The sequence below is a fragment of the Accipiter gentilis genome, chromosome 26, assembly GCF_929443795.1.
Source record: "Accipiter gentilis chromosome 26, bAccGen1.1, whole genome shotgun sequence".
Lineage (NCBI taxonomy): Eukaryota > Metazoa > Chordata > Aves > Accipitriformes > Accipitridae > Astur > Astur gentilis.
The window spans coordinates 21,915,141-21,938,317 of record NC_064905.1 but is presented as its reverse complement, the minus strand read 5'-3'; the positions used below and the strand labels follow the sequence as shown (position 1 = coordinate 21,938,317).

General features: G+C 51.8%; 1 protein-coding gene across 7 annotated transcripts in view; it reads right to left on the bottom strand.

Moving 5' to 3' along the window:
• Window positions 1–2,787: 2,787 nt before the first annotated feature.
• ARHGAP26 (Rho GTPase activating protein 26) overlaps window positions 2,788–23,177 on the bottom strand; it is a 154,959-nt gene continuing 134,569 nt past the window's right edge. Inside the window, exons 21-23 of one of the 7 annotated variants that reach the window (XM_049830003.1) lie at window positions 12,576–12,686; window positions 9,652–9,743; window positions 2,788–4,836 (exon numbers count right to left, since the gene is read on the bottom strand). In XM_049830003.1, coding sequence (XP_049685960.1) covers window positions 4,748–4,836; window positions 9,652–9,743; window positions 12,576–12,686 — 292 coding nt within the window. In that variant the 3' untranslated portion in view covers window positions 2,788–4,747. The other 6 variants (XM_049830005.1, XR_007509729.1, XR_007509730.1 and 3 more) reach the window with 6 other exon arrangements.

Sequence of the window (23,177 nt, the reverse complement as noted above, 5' to 3'; positions counted from 1 at the left end):
GTAATCTAAAAGGAAAAGATGAGGGGAATGCAGCTCCTCGTGCCCGAGCATCACCTGCAGCCCCAGCGCTCCTCGGGGCAGACCGTGACCAGAAATAAAGAAAGGGCTCCTGGAGGCACCCCGGGGACAACTCTTACTTGAAGCTGTTTGGATTTGTGCTGTGAAATCTCTCAGATAAATCAGAATAATTCCTCCGCGGTATTTCAACAGGGCCATCAGCTGGCTGTTGCGGGACCCAGACGTGACGGCGCTGCGAGGCTCTAAGGAGCAGCCTCCTCCCCTCCCACCCTGGCACCCTCTTTTAGGCTGTCAGCAGAAGCGAAACTAAAATAAGCAATATCCTTCTTCGAGGGAAAATTCCAGTGCTTTCAACTGCAACTTACGAAATAAAGCGGCAGCAGAGCCTGAAAGGAATATCACAAAACTTCGGTGCCAGGATCACAGAGCGCAGCCCGCTGCCCGAAGTGAAGGTGTTTGTCTGTCTTGCCGTGTCCCGGTGCAGACGGACACACGGCTCCGTACGCACCCATGCGGTCCCCTCCGCAGCCGAAGGGCACTCGTGCAGGAAGGTCCCATCCCTCCGGCGCCCAGAGGAGCTGTGACATTTTGATAGGCGTTCACAGCACCTAACTCCATCCAGCGTACGACGGCCGTTGCGCCTAAGCCTGCATCGAGCGGCAGCAGGGCCCTGCAAGAGCCCGACTGCAGCCTCAAGCGTTGGCGCTGAGGACCGAGCATCCACATACCCCCGTGTTACAGCAATAACGGAGCACTGCGAGCGACTAAGGAGCACGGCTGTAATTAGCTGTAATGGTCTGGGCTGCTATTCAGGCCACCGAACTCGGCAGAAGTCTTCTCGAGACAAGACAATTACCAGGAGGATGTTTTGTCTGACTGTGGAGCCAGATGGGAATCTGAAAAATTCATGGCCAGAGTCTGAAATTGTTGCTCTTACTGAGTAATAGCCTGCTTGAAAAAAACCAGCCAAGCCAACCCCAACATCAACCGCAACCCAGTCCAATCCAATCCAACCCACCCCCAACCCAACCCGATCCAAAACAATCCAACCCAACCCAACCCAACCCAACCCATCCCACCCCAAGCCCCCAGTAGGGCACTGGGAGGTGACAGGAGCACTGGCAGCAGCCTGGGTGCTCCCAAACCATCCGAGGTGCTTCACTTGCTGCTGCAAAACCCCGCAAAATCAGTAAAGAGGCAAAGGCCAGCAGCTCGAACACGGGCCCGTGGGGACCTCAGAAACGCCACGCGTGTCGGTGGCCGCCGGGACACGGGGACCAAGGCTGCTGCAGGGTGGCTGGGCCACAGCCAACCCGTGGGACTTGTGCCATTGACTTGAAACGTGTCAGGACTGCACCCTGAGACTTGTCTGACATCTGTTTCAACAGATATTATTGCACCGTGTCTTTTTTTTTTTTTGGTTTAATACCTAAAATGATGGGACAAGGAATACAGGAGAGACTCCACCTATCGGCAAGTCTGGCTATCCTTGCTTTCTTATAATTTTGACTGATGACTTTAATATTAAGCATTAAATGCCATGTCAAGCTGGTTTAAGAAAATATTTTCTATCTTTAATTTCTCTTGGAATAAACCAATGCTTACTCCAGTATTAAAGCTGGCCCAAAATAGGAACATTTAGTAAGTGTTTCAGCCAAATTTCTTTTTGGAAAGTTCTAATTAAGAAAAATATTCTGCCAGCTCTGCTGTAAGAGCAATAACTTCTGCTTATGCTTTATTTTCCTTTCCTCCAGAAGGCACCTTGCAAATATGTTTGCGTGGGACTTTTGTTCCCAGTAACTCTCTAGGTAGCATATCCAAAAGCTCCTAAATGCCTAGGAAAAGGAATTTACTACTGTCTCGGAATAACTCAAGCATCTGAAGAGCCAAAGGGGGACACAGCACTAAAAGGTTTTCTGGGGATAAGGACCGGCAGCAGCCTGCTGGCACAGAGCAGCCCGTGCTGGTGCTCGTGCAGCATTACTAAAGAGGTCCCTAAATACCGTAGCCCTTAAATGTGCCTTTTAAGGTGTTTCTGATGGGTTTCAAATGCTCATTTGTCCATAGTACGCTTTCTGTTCAAAGGCTAAGAGTCACATCCGAGACAGGAGGCCGGGCTGGAAAACCTCCGTCTGAGCTGAAAGCCGCCGGCTCCGGCAGCGTCCCAGGGAGGCAGCAGGGATCCCGCTGCAGGAGCGGCTCGGGATGGGACAGTCCCAAACACAAGCAACTAGTGCTGACAGATGAAATATTAAGCCTTTTTTTTTTTTTTTTTTTTCCTTCCCCCCCCTCCTTTCCATTTAGTCCTTCCTCTCCCTCTCCTGCAGCCCTGGAAGGGGGTTTCTGCCCCGCCTGCCCCGAGCGGTGCCGGTGCCAGAGCCAGCTCTGAGCAGCCCCCGAGGTCCCAGCACCGGCCGGCAGCACCGCAGCGACTGCTGGGGCTGGATGAAGCCCAGCCCGGTCCTCCGCTTCAGGAAAATCAACAAATGGTATAAATGTTCACTATTAAATCCAAGGATGAACGTGAACCAGCAACTTGCCAGTGAAACGTTGGCTTTTATCCCTACAAACCTCTCGGTCCTCTTCATCCAACATCTTAAAGCAGAAAACACGGGACAGTTTGGAGGCTTCACCCCTGCCCAAACAGCACCAGCCAGGTGGTGTGCCCACGGCATCCCCAGAGGGGCCCGTGTGTCGCTTATGGAGAGGTTATAATGCCGAGGAGATGAGCTGCACCACACCCGCCCTAGAAATCAGGGGAAAAAAAGATCCGACTTTTTCTTCTTTTTTTTTTTTTTTTTCCCCAAGACAAAAGTCCAGGAAGTTTAATTACAGTGAAAGCAATGTAAAGAGGTCTGAAATTGCAGTTGTTTCCCTCATTTCTAAGTGACACCACGAAGCGAATGAAAAGGCAGCCCAAGGCCCGGAGGGTGGTTGTGGATGCGAGTGTGTTTGCAAAGCGCTTTTCTGTAACCGGTTTCAAATGTCCTTCACTTCTCTCGTTACAGGTCTTCTAAAAATATCAAATATAGATCTTTCCCTCATAATATTTTAAGATACTCTATTTATACATTAATTCTTTCAAAAATAAAAAGTGACACATACAGCAATTCAGTCACTCGGAGTCTTTAAAATTATTACAAAAAGACACGACATCCATCCCCCAGCAGCGTGCGACAGTGTCGCTTCTGCACAACAGAGTCTCTCTGTCAACAGGCTGGGGTTTCTTTCACCATTTTCTATGACAAAATATAATCATTCCAGTTCTTGACATGCCACCCGGCCAGCCCGGCTCTGCAGTCACGCAGGGCTTCTTCTCCCACCCTCACCCTTAAAAACAACCCGAAATGGCGAGGGATTTGCAAACTCGCTCTGCTGACCACTCGCCACATGTCCACGAAGGCACGAGCATCCTCTCCAGGGCAGGAACAGAGGGTGCTGGAGCCGAAGAGCTCGTCCTTTGTTTTTTGTAGACTGTAGGTTGGCCACACCAACAACAAATGTCCTGCGAGTATGGAAATAATTTACCTTGCACAACCAGTACTGCACAGACTTGGCACGGACAGACTACACGCCAGGCTGCAAGCAAGGAGACCACCGAAAAAGCAACGGTGGAGAGTGGCAAACGCAGCTCCAAAATGGCACATCAGCGGCCTGGGCGTTCGCGAAAGCATGGATGTCTCTGTGCAATGTGCATTGGAAAGAGGAGATACAAAACAGCCAGTCAAACAAAAGGAGTGGTATTTAACTGAAGCTGCAACTTGCCCTCCAGGAAGGAAACGCAGACTGCAGAGATCACAGATGTTTACCTCGCAAAAATCTTAATCTTTAAAAAAAAAAAAAAAAAAAAAAAAAGTTTGAGAGATTTGGTCCAAAATGTTCTCCCCTCCACTGAGCTGACGCCTGCCGAGTCCTGCCAGCTCCCGGCGGGTGCCGTGCCCACCCTGCAGAGCCACTGAGCTTCTGGCTCTCGCCCGCAAGAGCAGAGCTCTGCCGTGGCACGGCAGGACGGCTGCCCCCTCGCCAGGGCTGCCCCCGACCTGCCGTGGGAAGCTCAGCCTCACGCAAGCTGCTGCTGCAGACACAGCCTGTGGTTTGGCATCAGCCGAAAGCGCCTCACCCCTTCCCCGGCCGCAGCGGCGCGGGAGAGGGCTGGGTTCGCTCCCCGGCTGGATGGGAGAGCTTCGCCCGGGCCGGTCGGATAAGCGGAGAAGGGCCTGGGAGGACAGGCCTCTGCTGACCTCTCTCCCTCCGGACGATGGGTTGGGGTCCCTCAGCTCCCACTAACGCTCTTCACAGCCGGTAAACTGTCTCACCGCAGGGGACACCGGGCTCGGTGGCTCTCTCCTGCCGGTTCACAGTTCGCAGGCTCGTCCCCTACGAAGCGCTCGGGCTGCGGCGTGGAGCTGCTGCGTCGCTGGGTTTTTTTGATTGCTGCGAGGGCTCCCCGCGGGGATGTGGGCTTTGGGCATCGCCGGCCTGCGCTCGGGGCTGGAGGAGTCGAGACACCTCGCCAGGAGCGTTCCCCCCGCAGCCCCGGCACGCACCGCAGGAGCGCGGCAGGAGACACGAACGTTATTATCCGCGCAAACATTCATCTCAGTGGGTACGGGCAAGTCCTCACCCCGCGTCGCACAGTGGCAAAGAGCAAAATGGTCTGCAGGACTCCTGCCAGCGGCTGCCATGGATACCATGTAAAGCTCAGCAGTGGCACTTCTTACGGCCAAAGTTATAGGAACTCGACGTAGTTCTCGGGGATTAATCCCGTCTTCCCGTTGAGGGTCCCTTCCAGCCAGCCGGGCTCCTGGGATGGATGAACTTGAGGAGAGAAGGAAAAGGCAGGTTACTACAGGAGGGGGATTACGGTGTAGGGGCTGTTGCTCTTTGTGTGCTGACAATGCCAAAGTTGCTCTTGGGAGACGGCAAGACGTTTAATTCCTGTTTATTTTAAAGCAAGGAAACAAATACGCTAAGGAGCTCAGAAAGCTGAAGTGCTCTCTCCTGCTCACTCATGGGACTCCTCTGCGTTCCCTTTGTCAAAGTGTCGGAGATCGCACAGCGAAACCAACAGCAGGACCACGTGAGCTGCGCGCTCAGCTAGGGACTGCATTTCCAAATCCTAGCTGGTGCTGCAGGGCTGGTGTAAAAGTGAAGCATTTGGGATAAAACCAGGGGCTCAAAACTTCCTCCAGGTTTGGGCTAAAATCTCTTTGAAGTTCGAGAGAACATGGTTAACTCCATCGCCTCGTAACCCTGCACGTCCCAGCTTGGCCTCGCACCAGGCCGAGAGAGAAAATGCATTAGCAAACGCTGCCGGCAGGAAAGCAAACAATGCAATCTTATTTCTGTCAAACGAGAAACCTGAGCAGCCCTCAAAAGACTTCTTTATTCAATCAACTACTGAAAATTTGCTGATTGTACAGGAACCAGGGTTATGCCAACGCAGGCAGGAGAATATTCCCCACACCTCCCACAAGAAATGGTGGCAAGTCAGTATTTCAGAGCCACCCAAGCTTCCCGTGACTCTCTGCAGGTCTGCTCATTTACACGTTGACTGGCACCAACTGCAAAAGCAAAGCGAGTCCCCCCTGCCCCAACCCCACCGTACCCCCTGCCCGCTCCCCTGCCCTGCCAGCTCGGTGCCTGCCCTCCCCACTGCTCCCCGGCTCTCCGGCCAGGCACCCTCCAGCCCACCCTCGCTCAGCTGAGGGGGTGAAATGTGTTGAAAATTCACATTTCAGCACAAATGCGACCGTGTTTCTTGAGCGCACCCCGGAAACGGCACCGACCGCTGCGCGGGGTCTACATCCCCCCCAAAGCAGAGCTGCGGGGTTGGGGTCCACGCATGCAGCCCCAGCCAGCAGGTACAGGCCACACCAAGGCTCCGGCAGAGTCAGAGCAGAAACAAATGTTTAAAAACGGAGTCTTTTTCACCCAATGGCAAACACAGGTGTGCTGCTCATCAAACCAGCAGAGCAACCGAGCACAGCAGAGCAGGGCTTCAGGTTCCTCTGCATGCCTCTTCTGCTCTGACAGCCCCATCTATTGCAGGATGACCATTTTCTCTGCAAAGGTCACCACTGACATTGAGCGGTGAGAAAGAGTCAGAAAGACAGAAGTGTTCTAAGTCCAAATATCTCCACGCTTTGGGAGAGGCCAGTCCTCACCAGCGTGGCAAAGTCCATCACTACTGGCTATGCCTGCAGAGCAGTATTGCACGTAGTAATGTAGTAAGGAAAAAAGAATCCAAACCACAGAAAACTAGTTTCGAGAGCCACAGTGTTCTGGCTCCTAGAATAAAGTGTTTACCATCTTTGGGTTTCACTTGTGCCAACTTCTTTTTCCATGTGTACACCCTCTCACACCCAAGCCTTGGGACTTTTCTATTACCAAAGGCTAAGGCAGTCTGCACAGAGGAAAAATGCCACCTCCAGCCTGCAATGAAAGCCCCCAGGGCAAAACTGCATTAAAAGCTATTGCATTACCTCCCTTCGGGTGGGACTAAAGGCTTCACAGTGCCCCACCAGTGGACAATGGCCATCAAGAGAACAGAAATTGTAAGTAAGTGGTATGTGTGTGTGTGTCTGTGTCTTCAGCCCTCTGGCCTCAGCAAACGGGCTGGGAAAATGCTTTAACCAAAAGTCACGTGAGTTCCAGCTACTGCTTTTCCCTTCAAAAATCACTTATGTCCCAAAGACAGCCATTTATTTCTGTGTAGGTACTGTCAGATAGAGCAGGGCACATGAGCAGATAGGGAGGAGAATCTCATCCTCTCTCACAGAATTAGAGCACAAATGCAACACAACTTTCCTAATATCGCACAAAACTTCAGTATCTAGCAGCAGCAGCAGCTCAGGTTGGGGGTTCATTGCTTCAGAGTATGGCGGTTTCCATTTCAGGGGCAATTGCGAGTTTAAAACACACGTGAGCATCCCTTTCCTGACCCATGACTCTCACATTCCCCGATTTCAGGCCTCCACGGACCCAGGACGTCCCTCCCATTCAGCACCACAACAAGGGCATGCAACTATCAAGTGCACAAGATCTGCTGGAAATCCAGGTTTCATGTGACTAAAAGGAACAATGCTACGCAGTTCAAATGTGCTTCTCAAAACGTGGTGTTATTTACTATGTGGGTGCCGCTCGGTGTGGGTAGCAGCACCTCAATTTCCCAGTCAGACCGAGATGCTGCTCTGCCATGTGCAACCTCGGAGAACCTTAAAGTTGGACAAGAACCTGTCTCCAAGTATTTCCAAGATCCATTTGCTTTTGCTGGGTTTTGTAAAACCCCTTCTCATCATAACATTTCTACCAAGCACTGCTGTTTCTAACTCACTTCCCCCAGCTAACGTGAGCCTCGGCTATGCTGCTAAGTGATTAGAACATGCTGTATATTTTTTCCCTTGAATAATCCATTGATTTTTATCTAGCAAACACAATGTATTTAATTCAAACTTGTTCCCCTCCTAGCTGCTCTAATTCCCACGGGCTCTCAAAGGGGAGACCATGTTTATTTATAAGATATCTATGGAGCTGCTCAGGAAAAGTATTTTCTTTAATTCACATGTATTCATTCTCTTCCCCTTTCTGCTATATTCTCATATATATCCCAGGGCAAAACCAGTGCACGTGGCAGCAGTTTCCCAAATGACAATGCTTAACATATAAAAGCCAAGAACTACTTGGAAAGTAGTAAAAAGTCTTTTCTTTACATTGGGATTATATCTAAAACAGAGCAGCTTAATTCCATGGGGCACAGTCTCTTTCCCCTGATGCAGGAAACAGAAAATCGATGCTCGTTAACATCATCTCCAAAAATCTAACCAGAGCCCACCTGTTCCAGCTCTCAGTATCCAGAGGCAAAAAGCACACGTGCTGCTTTTCCATCTCCTGCATGAAACATTATGGCAACTGCATAGAGTATTTCTGGTGCTGATACTTGGAAACTAATCTCTCCTACCCAGAAAACCACTGAGGAATGGCTCTGTATATGGTAAACGCTGGTGTCAGTGAAGCGCTCACCAGCTTCTCCCTTACGTTTAGATTAAGGGTCCGTGCCCATAGGAGGGAGGCCGGCGCGGTCGCGCAGCCGGCGCAGCGCACGGCGCAGGCACACCGGGCTCTGTGCCGTCCCACCGGCGCGGCGCGAGTACCTCGCTCCGCCGGCAGCGCTGCCTGCTGCGGCACGGACGGCGTATCGCTGCGGTAAAGAGACGGGGTCGGCGTGCTGCAAGGTCTCGAATAACTTCAGCGACCAGCTGGAGCGTCGGGCGGCTGCCAGGAAGGCAAACAGCGCAGGACCTGGGGTCGGCGCCGGGCACCGGCCTGTGGTCCGCGACCCGCCGCTGACGTAGCGTGGCACAGAGGTGACGCCGTGCCTTGCCAAGCTTCTTCCTTTCATTTTCTTCTTTGGATCAGAGCCTGCACTTTGTACGCCCACGCGTAGCCTGGAGAACCTCTGCACACCCTCCACGCGAGGCTGCGCCTTCCCCTACCAACCCGCCAAAACACAGCTCTGACCTAGACACACACAGTCACCCACGCGTGCCCTCGCCTCGTGCCCTGTGGATGCGCGGCCACTTCCACTGCCGGGGCCCAAATACCCGTCACCCCAGGTTGGCGGCTCGGATCCGCGGGCACGGGCAGGGCGATGAGTGGGACGTGGAGCGGGACCCGCTGACCCAGGCTGGAGGTGGCAAAGTGGACATCTCTGCCGGAGTGGCCTCCCGAGCTCTCCTCTGGCGGAGCGGAGGGGTATCGCCCCTATTCATCCCTCCTGTTTTACACGTCTCCCTTAGGATGAAATAAATCGGGATCTCAAAAAGGCAGTTTTCACACTGATCCTAAAAGGGGGCTGGATGATCAGCTGCTTTCAGCATGGATACGAAAAGTAAGGCAAGATTCACCTCGGATTGAATGTCTCTGTGTTTCAAATATTTCTGCTTTCTTCTTTCATGGGATTTCTAGTGGTGGAAATGGGATACTCCTTAAACAGAGGACTAAAAGGAAAGCTGTGAATTGAGAGTCAAATCATTCCCTGGGTCACAGGAAGAAAACCAGTAAATTGCAAAACTCAGTGCTAAAACCAGTAATAGCCAAGTGTTCTTCCCTGTAGCTTTATCCGTATTGCCGTTAACACTGGCTCTGTAGCACCTCACGCGTGCGTCACATGAAAGGAGAGATGCTGTTACAGAAGAAGAGCGTCCATTTTGAGGGGAAGGGGAAGTCTCCTGCCTATCCACCACCCAGGCTAAGAGCCGCACTCTCGGCTTCCCACAGCGCTTCCCTGGCAGGCGAGGTGGGCGGCTGCCAGCGACAGGCAATGCCACGGCCGTTCGAAGGAAGCTGATTTGGTGCTGTGTTACAAACAGCCTCGGTACGGCCCCCACCCTCCCACCGTGCTCTGCCCTTGCTCTGCAGCAAACCCCGCTCCAGGTTTTTCCGTGGAAGCCCAGCACCAGGCACGGAGCAAGCGCGGCTCCTACAGCACCGGGTGCAGCTCTCCCGATCCGGCTTTCCCGGGACACCGGGAACCACAGCCCGAACACTGCGCTGAAAAATGAGCCCATCTCCTCCCGCTCCCACGAGGTGCCTGGCGCTGCCCCGTGCCCTCCCTCCAGGTCGAGGACTCACCATTATCAAACACGGTGCCCGCCGTGAAGGAGAGTTCCGAGTCGTGTTCTGCTTTACAGGCATACAAAGCTCGGGCTTTCCGCAGCGGTGAGCTGCAAAAAGAAAGCATTTATTGGCATAAAAAATACTCTACTCGTCCACAGCAGCACTCCCCTCCCCACTGTGTCGAAGAGGGGTCCACACAAGTGGTGCACACTGAAGAGGGGTCCAAGGACCTCTACCGCTCTGCAAGGGTCCAGGGTTACACTGCTCAGGGTGAGGGTGAGGAAGATGCCAGAGGAGGCTGAAGGCTCTTGGGAATGAGCCTCCAGCGCCACATTTCACCACGCTGCAAATTCCAGCCCGAGACCAGCTGGCACTGCCAGGACCAGCGCCGGTGCCCGGTGCCCATGGGGGTTCCCGGTAGAGCTCTGGGCACTAGACAGGAGAAGAAATCACGGAGCTGGAAATGTTTTGTGAGTCTTTGATGGGCCATAACCGGCTGGAGGGCCGGCGCGGAGCAAAGGTGGGCAGCAGGTGCTGGCAGCGACCCGCTGCCCGCTGGCTCTGCTCGCTGCCAAACCCATCGCTCTCCGAGTGCAGCTGCAACCGCAAGCAGAGTTTCATGAGGAAGAATTAGCACTTGGGGAAGGGTATTTCAAAACAGAAAAACAAGTAGGTCCATGAAGAATTTGCTGCACTTCTTTAGAGACTGTACCTGAGGATAAAAGATTTAACAACCATTAGATTTTACTGGGGAAGTGTCAGCGTGCCCACACTGCGGGGGAGTGAATTAGAGCAGAGAGATCCAGAAACGGAGCAAAGCACCGGCAGACACAGGGAGAAAATGAAGGACCTCAGGACCTCACCAGCAAAGCACAGGCACACAGAGCTGTCCTCTGTGCCCAGAGCCTCCTACCCATCCTTCCCGGGTTTGGGCTCGAGCAAGGCTGGTGGAAAGCTGGGACACCGCCAGGCCACGGTGCCGGTGACAGTGCAAACCAGGCACTGGGCCACCCAGCCGATCTGGCATCCAGCGCTGCAGCAGACTACTTGGCTACGGTACGGCCAAGCAAAGTGCTGGAAGCACCCCCAAGAGCTGCTGGGGTAATGAACAAGGCATCGCCATTTCTCAGTTCAGCGGTTTCGCCAACTTTTATCTTTCCAAGGACTTGAACTTATTCTGAATTCTCTCCGAGTGAGCCCAGGGAAGGGGCACACTTTCACCTCGTGGTGAAAGCGGTTCACCTTCACACACAAACCACAAACCAGGGAAGCTGTGAATGGTTTTGGTTTTGCTGTGAAGACAGCCCCAAAGCAGAGGTCTCTCCTCTCTGAATTCCAGCTGCCTGACACAAGCAGCTGCCAAACACTTAAAAATCAGGATGGGCAAACACTCCTCCCGCTCCAGAGAGGGTCCTTCGCTGCTGGGAGAGGCACTGCTCACGCAGAGTGCTTGAGGAGACTGTCAGATGAAAAATAAAAGGTATTTTCAGGCTTACTACCTTGAACTATTCAAGTTGTTGTTTTTCTCCCTAAAATGACCTCTGCAGCCCTGTGTCCCCGTGGCCCCAGCCTGGCCCTTCGCCTGCCGGCTGCTCTCCGGGCCGCGACTTTGCCCGTCAGAGCTCCGTGGGGCTTTCAGGGACCGAAACACCGGACCCCAGCGATCGCTCATGTTAGGTTTCTGCCTCCAAGCATGACACAAGGCCAGAAAAGCACTCAGGGGCTTCACTCATCTTCCCTTGTGCAGTTTCGGGGATGATAAACCTCCCTCCCACAGAAGAGGAAGGCTGCTTGGATGGTTATTACGCCATTGTCAGCCTTTGCAGATGCGTGGCAAAACAAATAAATAACCCTGCCAAACAGGCAGCCACCGCGCAGGCAGCATTTGTATGGCTGTAGGCGCAGGGGAAGAGCTCGGTCTGTGCCTGTAATGAACAAACAGGTTTGACACATCTCGCTAAGAGGAGGGGTTGGTGCCCCGGCCCCACGCTTGCACTTGCCAAGGGGCTGGGAGCTGCGCTCTGCCAGCAACGACGACGGCATCTTGCTCCCCTGTGCCAGCCGTGGGCTCAGGAGAGAAATCCCGTCCAAAGGCACCCTGCGCACGGACCAGAGGCGATGCTGCCCCGGCTTCCCCCGTGTCAGCATCCCCCCCGTGCCGCGCTCACGGCACGACTGCATCTCCGATCCCCAAAGCCACGGGACCCCCAGGCAGCGCCTGCTCCCGCTGTGCCGCGGCCACGGCGTCTCGCACCCCAGGGCGAAGGGGGGTCGTCCATCCTCCTGCCCCGCAGGGCTGGCGCGCAGCGCAGCCTGACCTGCTGCTCTGGGGTTCCCCTGGAAATCTCCCGTTAGTCGGTCTGTAACTTTCAGGACCGATTTACTCCAGCGATGCCCAACCACCCGAGACACGGGCACCCAGCAGGCAAATGTCGGTGCTGGCCCATGTTCTTTACCTTTCTTAGACTCCAGATAAGAAAAGGAAGTGGCCAGAAAATGAGGTATCGCAGCGTTTTACAAAGGCTGGTTAATCCTCGCAGCACCCGGGAAGGCAGTACACATCTTACCTGTTGCCGAGCGGAGTAAAGCAAACCGCAAGAGCTGAAACGGCTGGGCAAAACCGCTGAAACGGCTGGGCAAAACCACAGAAACCACCAGCGGCACCGAGCACCGCGAGTGTGACCTGCGAGCGCTGGCTCCCGCTCGCCTGACCACGGGGGCCAGCGGGCACCCGCCGGGGGGTCAAAGGGAGGATTCAAAGGGTCTCCCCTGGGGCAGAAGGCGTTTGAAAGCTCCTCTCTTGCTGAATGCAGATAGCTGCATTGGGGGAGTTTGAGCAGGATGCAAAGAGAAAAGGAAAGTGAAGCAGGGGGGAAACCGAGTAAATTAAACAGAAAATAGCAAAAGCAACAAAAAGCAAAGCGAATTCTGCAACAGACCTGATGGGGGATGAGTCGCTGGACGTAGAGGAGGTGGGCATAGGACTTGATGGCGCAGAGAACATGGGCCAGGACGGTGAGAGGGGTGACGTTGGGCTTGGATTCTGAGGGCTGCAAGACATAACCAGATACCTTATCAACGTGCAACCACAGAAACAAACAGCAACCGAGAGACAGTCAGACGACATTCGACGATAGCGAGTGCCTTGGGGAATATTCAGAGCATGAGACACAGCTACGAAATGAAGTGCCAAGACCTTGGGAAACGTTTCAAGGCCAAATCTGCATTTCTCTGGACAACAAGAGCTGGATCTTCCAATTAAACCCTACTCCGTCATCCCGTCCAGTGAGCCCGATGATACCCTGTGTGCAAGAGCCGTCTTGCTGCTTGCTGCTGGCAGCCCAGCCACTTACCTGCCTCATTTTATTTCCCCCACCGCTGCCAGGAATAGCTGATGGTATTTCTGGATGTTAACGATGCTTGCGAGCAGCCTCCATCCCCCTTTTGCTTGTCAGTTGTTGTGGCATCAGAGTCTGGGCCGTGATCCACAGTGCCCAGCCACAACCGCCCGTTTACGTTTCTAACCAAACGGGTCTCGGAGGCTGGGAGCCCAGAGGAGTTCGTTATCTACAGGATGGAGCCGGCCAGGGCTGGCGTTTGCATGCTATCATCCATCTGAAGACAACTAGTAGGAGAAAATGTCCAGCCCACACCACCCCGCAAGGGTCAGCAGCATCAGAGGGCTGTGCTGGGACCCCAGCGGGAGCCGGTCGCCTTACAGGTCGTGCAAACGGCTCGCACCGAGGTAACCAGTGCTCCAGGGCTCCTGCCGTGCTTATGCATTTGGTACTATAAAAACTTCATTGACCTGTTTGCCACATTTTACATTGAAGAACTTTTTTCTCCCCTCATGCAAAATGCTCTTGATTCCTCACTTTTAAGCTACGGCTGTCAACAGAAGTTGAATCAAGTTACTGCACTAGTAAATGCATGCAGAAGTCAAGCGAGAAGTGTTTGGTTCCTTCAAAACTGTTCAATTTAGGTCATTCTCAGGTTCACTGGAAAGCAATTATTGTACTAAAATACCAATTTGAGTCTGATTCATCTTCTACCATTTCCATGCTTAGCAACTCATCTGTATTCTCTGTCTAATGCAGACTGTAAACTCCATCCCTGATAAAACACCAGAAAAACCTCTCCACACTCAAAGCGCCTCTGTAAAAACAAGAGGTTTTGCAAAAGCATCATGATTTATGGTTTTTTGTTGAGAGAGGGATGGTACCTCTGATCACACGGGGCTGCGATGAGGTGGGGACAGGCTGCAAGCCCACAGGCAATCCCTGGGCTGTCCTCGTCCCCGTCCTCATCCCATCCCTGTCCCTGAGCTGGGGGGTCCCGAGAGAGAGGGGAGGGATATGGGGAGGAGAGGGCTCCAGAGCGTGCGGGACAATCTCAGCCTTGCAGTAACAGAGGTTTATGGGTCCCACCAGACCAAATGGATGCTGGAGGGAGGGAAAGGGCTGCACAGAACTAAGAGCATGTGAGAGATCATCGCTTCGTCTCTCCTCCCTCACCTCGGGGAACTGGCACTTCTCTGAGGGGAACGGGATGACGCTGCTGAGCTGCTTTCTGACAGCACCGGGGTAAGTCCCCACGTAGAGGGAAAGGTGATCCACGCAAAGCCCTCCCTCTCAGCTCCAGCCTGTAAATATAATTTGTTTCAAATACCTGCCTGGGATTATAAAAACATCTTCTAGATATGTTTTAACTCAGATTTCCTCTTGTCAGGGCGCGGTGCGCAGCGATGTGCCTCCTTCATGCTTGAGGAGAAGCCTCCCAGGGAGCGTGGCTTGGACCAGTAGCCAACTTGGAAAAAAACCCCAACGTCCAGAAAGGATGGAAGCAACCCCCTCCTCTCCAAAATGAACAAAATGGGCAGCACCAGCGCACACACAGTGGGACAAAGCATGGGCAGGCTCATGTGTGGGCAGCAGCCAGGGGAGCCTACGCTGCCTCTTAAACCTTTAATAAAAAGATAAAGTCTCTGTAAAAAGGGTAATGGGTTAATCCATGATCATTCAATACCTGTTAGATCACAACAGCACAAGTTCATTGTTTCAGCCCCTGGCTTCTGCTCTTAAGTCCAGAATGAAATGTTTCATATATTAACAAAGAAGAGAATATAATAAACATTTTTCTTCCATTTCAAGCTGAATGTAAAACGTCAACCTCTGTTATTTAAAAGAATCAACCTCCCCCAACATCTGAGAGGGTTTCCAGGAAATATTTATGATTAGTCTTGAATTTTGTGTTTTCTTGTAATTTTGTTCCCTCGGTTTAGTTACGATTTTGCACCTTAAAACTAAAATGTCACTCTTGGCACACCAGCGTCCCTCCAGTTCATGCATCTGCACAACCATCACCCTGAAGCCTTCCTCGCCTGCACCAGGCTCATCTCTGGGTACCTGGGTCTTCCACCAGTGCCGGCACTTGCCGAGAGGCCGGTGACTCTCGCCGGCGGTTCCCGCGTGCCCTTCCACGTGCCCGGGAGTGAAACTGGCAGCCGGCACTCCCTGGCATGCTCTGATGGTGACAACTCAAAATTGAAAGGATAGGGCTGTGGAGTTAGTCCAATTTCTAGGGGGAAAGTGTCCATGTCATAAATACCACCACCGCAATGGCACCTAGAGGACACTAAAGAAGGTTAAATTGTTGGCCTGAACTACTCTGAGGTCTGTATCTGCTTAAGGCCAAACTCTTGGCTTCTTTACTCTTCACAGAAGCTGTGTCACTGGGTTCAACAGAAACTAATGCTTTCCCTTTGTAATTATGGGCAATACCTTTATTACATCAGAGGATTACATGCATATAGAAATGAGATAGAGCAATGCATCACAACTTTCACAGGAGGGCTGTAAACCAGGGAATGTTCACAGGCAGACTATTACAGAAATCCTCAACATGTTCTCCTAATAATTGCCACTATTTAAAAACAATCTTTTTGCATTTTTCTATCGTCAAAATTGTCAGTCTTCTGAAAGATGAGTATTACGTGTATTACTTAGTCTTTAACAGATCTGTTAAGATATTGGTACTTACCACATATCAAATCTATTTCCAACTTTAAACAGAAGGAGGTGCTACAAAGACCACCAAGTTAGCCCAAATCGCAGAAATTAACCCTTGAAGCACCGGTTCTTGCTGCTTCTTTTTCTTTCTAGCCGGTGTAGTTGTCTGGCCATTGGCGATGATGCCCTACCTTCCCTTAATGCAACAAGCTATATGGCACATAGGGCAGGTAATTTTGTTTTATTTTATCCGTGCATAGGCATGCTTCTGCCCTCTAATGGAGAGAGCATGTTAGATGCATTTGAAGACATGGAGAGTGCTCTCCTCTGGGCAGCAGGAACTAGAACATTTCCTTCACTGTTAGTACTGCAAGAAGAACCAGTATATCGGAAGCCAGAGGCTGTCGGTTGTAATACCTGTACGCAATGTTCTCTGGCTCTATACAGCTAAGCTGCTATAGCAAGCCTCCAAGACGGTACATGTCTGCATGGTAAATGGAATATGAATGTATGAGTTTATCACCTGGAAGGCAGAGGACCTGCTAGGTGTGCCTTTCGTCTTACCACGGCCTCTCACTGTTCACGTAGACTCCTCCATCCTGGTGATCTCAAAAAGCTCTTCATCAAGATGCAGGTTACCTGCTCCATGCACGGATTCTCTGTAGGCAAGGAGCGTTACCTTGGGAAGCAAACCTCCCAGCCTCCAGCCCCCGGCTCCAGTGAGGTTCCTTTCCACTGAACCATCTGCAGGGCAGGATGAGTCCTCAGACAGCTTAAACACCTCTAGGCACCAGCCCATCTTCTCACTGGTTAGACATCCAGCAGGCAGCAGTGTCTAATGGACCGCAAAGGCCCCGCACTGGGGTAGGAGAGAGCAAACGCAAATGCCCTCCTCAAAGAGGAGCTTGGCCCACGGTCAAGGTGGGCCTTGGAGGGGACCATGAGCCGGTGACTGAAACGTGGCGGGGCTTGTCCCCCTGAGAGCAGCCACCGACAGCCACCAGCCCTCCTGCCGTAGCTCCCACCGCCGCCGCGGCCAGCGGGCTCCAGGTGCAAGGAGACATCTCGCTGTGCCAGCACCGCGGGCCGGCCGGCCCCTCCGCTACCCACCCCGGTCCTCCCCACTGCACGACGGAAGGAATACCCGACCGCGCGGGAGTCTGGGACTAGAAATTCCCAACGCACTTTTTGAGATGAAATCACTTTAAAAGAATGCAGCTCTGGCTACTCATAAAGTCGGCTCTGTCATCGCTCCACCAACTGCGCAGCCTGCTACGCTAATTACAGTGCGTAATGCAATCAATACGATTCTCAGAGAAGAGAGTTATTTCTGTGACGTTGCGGTAAAAAAGCCTTACAGCAAGAACCGGCACTTGGGCCGGCCTCTATCTAAGAAGCTATCAATAATTTGGAGCGGGATTTTGGTGTCTTTGGATCCCTGGTGGCAAGGAAAACACTCTCCATCCCCACCAAAGCAACTGAGGGAACTATTAACCAATGACAGCATGTGGATTTTTAAGTATGAAGACCATCCTGTTTCAATCAGGTTTCTCACAGAAGAGATGAACGTGGTCCTACGATGACCGAGCCACCCCTGCATCGCCTCACGGTCCTGCTCTGCAAGTCTTTCCAGCACATCTCCTCAAGAAGAACAAAAGGACGCTCCAGGACCGCGCCTGAGCTGGCCCTCCCAGCACCTACAGACCCCGGGGCTACGATGCGCACCAAGGGTTCATCTCCCTTCCACGAAATATAGCTATTTATTTTCAAGATACTGCTTGAATATCACCTTTTTGAGCTTATGTGACTGCAAGACCTGAGTCCTGTCTCGCTGGAGAAGTCAGTGCACGCGAGCGAACAGACTATTCTGAGGTCTCTGGCATTTTGGAAAATGGTTTTCTTGTAGGATCCAATTTCCTTTCTGTTTTTCATGGAAAGAGCAGAGGTGGTGAGAGGCTTTGGGGAAATGTTGGCTGCTGCCTGCTTTCAGTTCTGCCTGCAGAAAGCAAATGTCATCTGGACCTTTTTTTTTTCCTTCTTCTTACTGTGGAGGACTTTGCGAGAGGCTCTTCCTGTTGGGTGCATAGTGGGAAACAAAACAGAGAAAAAAATGCTAAGAAGCAAAAATACCAGAAGCAGGAAACAAAGAAGTGGCTAAAATTAGTGTCTTCCGAGGCAGGTATGGACTTTTCCCCAACAGAAGCAGCAGAGGGAACTCCACAAGTCCGTAGCCCAACATGTCCCGAGACTTTCACCTTTGCTGTCGGTCCGCCTGTGCCCCTCGAAAGCAGCGGCCGTGACCTGCAACCCATCGAGGAGGTCAAACTGCCTGGGAAAGGACAGGCTGCGGGAGGACGTCGTGTCGCAGCGGTCAGCCCACCAGCTGCGGGGGCACCGGCGCCTTCAACTCCCGTCTGCCCCTTTGGCAATCCCACTAGTCCAGCAAACAAGTGTACTTAGAAACGTATTTAGGAGCGAAATCCTCCTCCCTGCTTCCCATGCCTGCTGTACACACTGCCTTTCCCGTTCTGATGTTTAGTTTGCTGCCTGAACATGCAAAAAAAGCAGCAATTCTTGTTTCCAGACTCCAGTCTCCTTTCCAGTCGCTGTAGCTAAAAAATCTCTTTTCTAATCCCTTCTCATAACCTGCCTCTTTTCAATTCCTCTGCCTACCCAGACTGCCTCTGGCACTTTCTTTGTACAGCTCAAGTCCTCAAGGCATTTACAGGTCTGAAGAGTTATTCTCAGCAGGGTTTCCAGACAACTTCTGCTGCTTTGTTCTTCTGGCTGAGAGGACATCAGTTCCACTTCAAAAATGTTTACAACTTGTTCTTTATTTTTGTGGAACTCAGGGCTATTTCTGACACAGAACATCTAACAACTATGAATGAGCATAGTTTACTGATGAATTAAAGCCCTTTCATGAAATCACCTCAAGAATAAATAACAGTATTCCCATTCTGACATTATCAATACCTGACTGCATTAAAACACATCAAGAACAACCCAGCCCTTTACCTCCTGATCCATTCCTGTAAAACAAAGCTGCAGAACATAAGGCTTTTCTCAAAGCTAACCAGAAAGAAGTATTATAGCATCATTTAATGCCAGGGCTCTTAAACTCTTCTAATGCAAGGCCAAGATTGCAGCTCACCAGCGGACATGGCTCTGTTGCCTAAATGAAATGGGAGGCAGCCTTGGGTTGAGAAGCTCATGAAGTTCATGCAATGCTGCACATCCTAGCAAAGCTCAGAGCGCAGATGGATGGGCTCTAGCAAGCAATTCCCCAAGTTCTGGCTGCACTGCAGGTTAGTGATGGCACCACACATGACCCCATACATGACCATTAGCTCACAGGGCTTCAGATTGGCAGGATTCTTCCTCTGGTACTTTAAATGCAAGAAAAATTATGTTAAACTCTCTCCAGTGTTATTCTCTCAGGAGTTATCTTGCTGCATAATGATTCAGGTGGAAAAGAATGACACACTTAGGGAAATAAGCAGCCAAAATGTATTGTGGTCAACATTACTTGACCAAACAAGTCCAATAAAGTTCAACTTCTTCAGCATGGACTTTCCCCACATCTCCATTTACTGGTTCCTCTGTCTCCAAAAGCACAGATTACAGAATCTTCTTTTCAATAATATGGACGTGTCTCTCTTTGTAATCTTGAAGATACCCAGCACATTGGTTTCCCCTGTCACTTTGCTGCTTGGCTTATTTCCCATAGGTAGAAATATTTCCCTGCTTTAGTAATTTCATAAACCATCTAAAGCTTTTCTGCTTGAATAAAAGAGAGAACGGGAAGAGTTCTGACTTTGGGAAGGAGAGCTAGAGTTTTTGTTGTCCTGCTTAATAGACATTTCCACTTTCAGATACAGACAGATGATGCTGGATGTTTCAAAGGGATGCAATGACATTGCTGGTTTGGTGTAGCCTTCTGGCATGAAGCTTAGAGACTGATGTTAATGCTGGAGAAAGGCTGAGTGAATAAGCAAAGGATCAGAAATGGATGCATTTTCAGCATGTGGAAGCGTTGGAGGCTCTGCAGAAAGGAAGCTCTCTGGACTGGCGCGTAGGTGTCCTCCCCAGCGGGTGGGATCCAGGCGATGGGAGCATCGTGCCGTCTTAATATGAAACAGCGTTTCATTAACAGTTGTACAACTCATTTGTAACAGAGAATTTGCAGTATCACGAGCAATTTACCAACCCACCAGTCACCGCTCTTACAGAGACGTCATACCAGCCCTGGAAGGGGGTCAGGCGGGAAGAAACGGGGCAGGGCAGTGGAACAGAGGCGACCACAGGTCCACGCTCACGTGTCTCCGGGTCCCTCACGGCACCTAGCCTGGACACGGCACGTTCTGCCTCGCTCCACCATTTGCTCAGCAGCTCCGTTTTCTGCACCCCCTCCCTGCTTCCTCTCTGCTCAAAAGGCTCTCAGCAGACTAAAAATCAAGCTGGCAGATTTTATGTTGAACCAAGTGCTTTCAAACGGTGTCAAAGCTCTTAATTATTAATAGAAAAGTTATAATGTGCCAGTAGGAAGCCAAACAGCAGTTTAGGAGGGAAGTGTTGGTAAATCAGGAGCCAGCATCTTAGTCATATCTTTTCCATCACGCCACTGCTTCTAATACATGAGGTAATTCTGCAAGTCTGGATGCATTAGTCACCAACAAATTGTATTCACAATTAAGGAGAACTCGACACTCCTCCCGAAATCTCTCGTTTTTCTCTGGCATTCAATCCACTGCTATCTTACGTCCCCCAGAAAAGAAAACTCTCCCATCTGCCACCCCAGCAACCATATGGGATTCTTGGAAAATGAAGGCAATTAAAGTCCCTGTGGGATCACAGCTCCCAGATCAGCTGGGGGGTGTTTGGTAGGATCAAATATTTGAGGTAAACACATCCTGTGCACAGGGTGGCCCTGCTTCGCTGCTGAGCAGGGTTTGCCAAACATAAGCGTCTCAAAACCACCGTACGCAGTTGAGGGTGGCCTCGTTACGGGAAGCCGGAGCCGAAGGAAAGCTGACCGATACGTAACGAGCCTGTCCTCGCTGCCAGCCCTCGTCACCCTGAACCCCGGCGGGGCAGGACTCCCCCAACCCTCTGCCCGAGGGTCCTGGAGGACCTGCACCGCAGCACCAGCCCCGCATCGCCCCATCGCCCCGGCCCCAGGAGCCCGCAGCAGCCCGGCTTCAGGCTCAGGGCAAGGGAAATCGGTCTTTATTTCCCAAAACAACTCCCTTTTGCTGGCAGAGCCGTCCTGCTGCAGGGAGCCATCGAGGGGACGACCGTATTGCCCGCAGGGCGGCAGGGACAGCCATGGAGGGAGATGCCAGGAGCTGACTGTTTTGCCCCACACGCTCTCAGACTCTAACATGAGCCCCAAAGAAAAAGTAATGTTCTGCAAATGCCGAAGGAGGTCAGTCATTACGGGACGGGCAGCAGCAACCTACCCCACAAGCTGTTACTGTCAGCTCTCCAAAGGAAGAAAAGTTTCTTTTACTTGTTAAGTAATTTCTGGAAATGGTCAGAAAGGCTACTGCACACCGTAAAAAATTAATTCCTGGCTAAGTAATCTTCCTCGCATAATTTGATAGAAGGCCATTTCCAGACTCAAATCCTGACAAAAAAACAAAGACCGTTTATTTCAGCCTTCAGCAGCGCCACAAGCTAAAACTCTTATTTTTGTATCATGCAAATATTCCTCACGCAGCGTAAAGAACTAACACCTGCCCACATAAGTCATACACATTGGGAAAAACAATGAGGATTATTTTGGCCTGTAGAAGTAATTTGAGAATAATGGGTGAGTAAAGTCACTGCATAATAATTTTCTGCATTTACTTGATTTGCCTGATTTCCTTTTGTATATTTCTTGTGCTGCTTTGTTTTGCAAGTGTTCTGCAAACATCAGTTCTAGAGAGCTGATCAGAACATTTCACTCCAAAACCCAAAGACTACACTACTGAAATGATCCAGTTTGATCATACTTATCAAAAGAAGTTCCGTTTTTGTCCTGTTCTTTCTTTTTTCATCTTTTTTTCACGTGAAAAGCCCGAACTTTGTAATTACATTTTTGCCTCATCAGCTCTCATCAGTAAAATCCTCCTCCTCCAGTCGCACATCCCCTCCCAGTGCAGCCCAGCTGGGAGGTGTGAGCACGACAACCCTCCCAGTTCACTGGCCCAACCTCAATTCCTCTGCCTGCGATCAAGCTGAAAATGTAGCCTTTTCTCTCTTCCCATTAATCAAGTACAGCAAAGATTAATACATTCAATTAACTTTTTTTTGGTTTGCTTATTGTTTCACTTCTACTTGTAACATTCCATGTGCTTTCCCAAGTCTCCCTGCGGGCTGCACCCAGTGCCGTGGCCAGAGCACCCGAGGTTTTTTGGGGGGACCCCGGGAGGTCTCCGACCCAACCTCCTGCTCAGGCAGGGGGGGCTGTGAGACTGGAGCGGGTCGATCCACCAGGGCTCGGAAACCTCCGAGGACGGAGACTGCAGGCATGGATACCACGTTAGCGTTACACCATTACACGTGGAAGAGTCTGGCTCTTGTAAGAGACCTGAAAAACACTTTTTGTCAGGTCAAACGTAACTAAAGCCGCAGAAAGACACATAACTCCAAGTCCCATCTTGGGCTGCCGTACTTAAAAGCTACAGATATATTGGACAGAGATGATTAGTTGGTGTCGTTATTCGAAGAGGCAGCGGTTTTGGGGCAAACCAGCATGGGCTGGAAGAGCCCCAACCGCCCCGTGGTCCTCAGCGCACAGCTGAGGCTCAGCCGTGGCTTTGTCACGTGGAAACCTCTTCGCCTTCACGCTGACGTGAACGCGGCTCCGCAAACCCTTCCTGACTCAGGCACCGCTCCTCCAAATCACAGCGGTGCCATCAGGGCGGCAGGGGAAAGGTCCGTGCCGCTCGCCGGAGGCCGATGCCGTCGAAGAGCCCGCAGAAGGCTGCAGAAGCTTTCCCGCACCCGCCACCACCGCGATGCCCCGCGGCAGCCTGCGGATGGACGGGCGTCCCGGCTGTGCTTAAAGAGGGGATAAATTTTCCCTGCTCCTCAGAGCGGCCCGGCAGGGTCCCCAGGAGCGAGGCTGGGGCATTTTTTAAGGCAGGCAGCTCCGTTTCCACGCCTGCGGCTCCCTCTCCTCTCCCCCCACTCCCACCCCTTCAGCCCGGCGTCGGCAGAAGCCGGAGGGGATTTTCCTCTCCTCCGCAGGGGACGCGGCTGCTCGCGTTCGTGTTTTTCCAAGCGCCGGTGCAGACAACGGCAGAAGATGAAATACTGCTCCTTCCTCCCATGATTTCCTTTCCCGCTGTCTACAAACCCCGCCGGGACACCTTCACTGCGGGAAGCCCGCGGATCGCTTCAAACCCGGCCGGCCTCGTCGGTGCCGGCTGCCACCGCGGCCAGGTGCCGGCAGCCGCCGGGCTGAGCCGGGCGAAGGGGGGAGCGATGCCAGCGTGCGGGGGCAGGCGAATAATTAGCGGCGGTTCTTACGCTACTGATAAT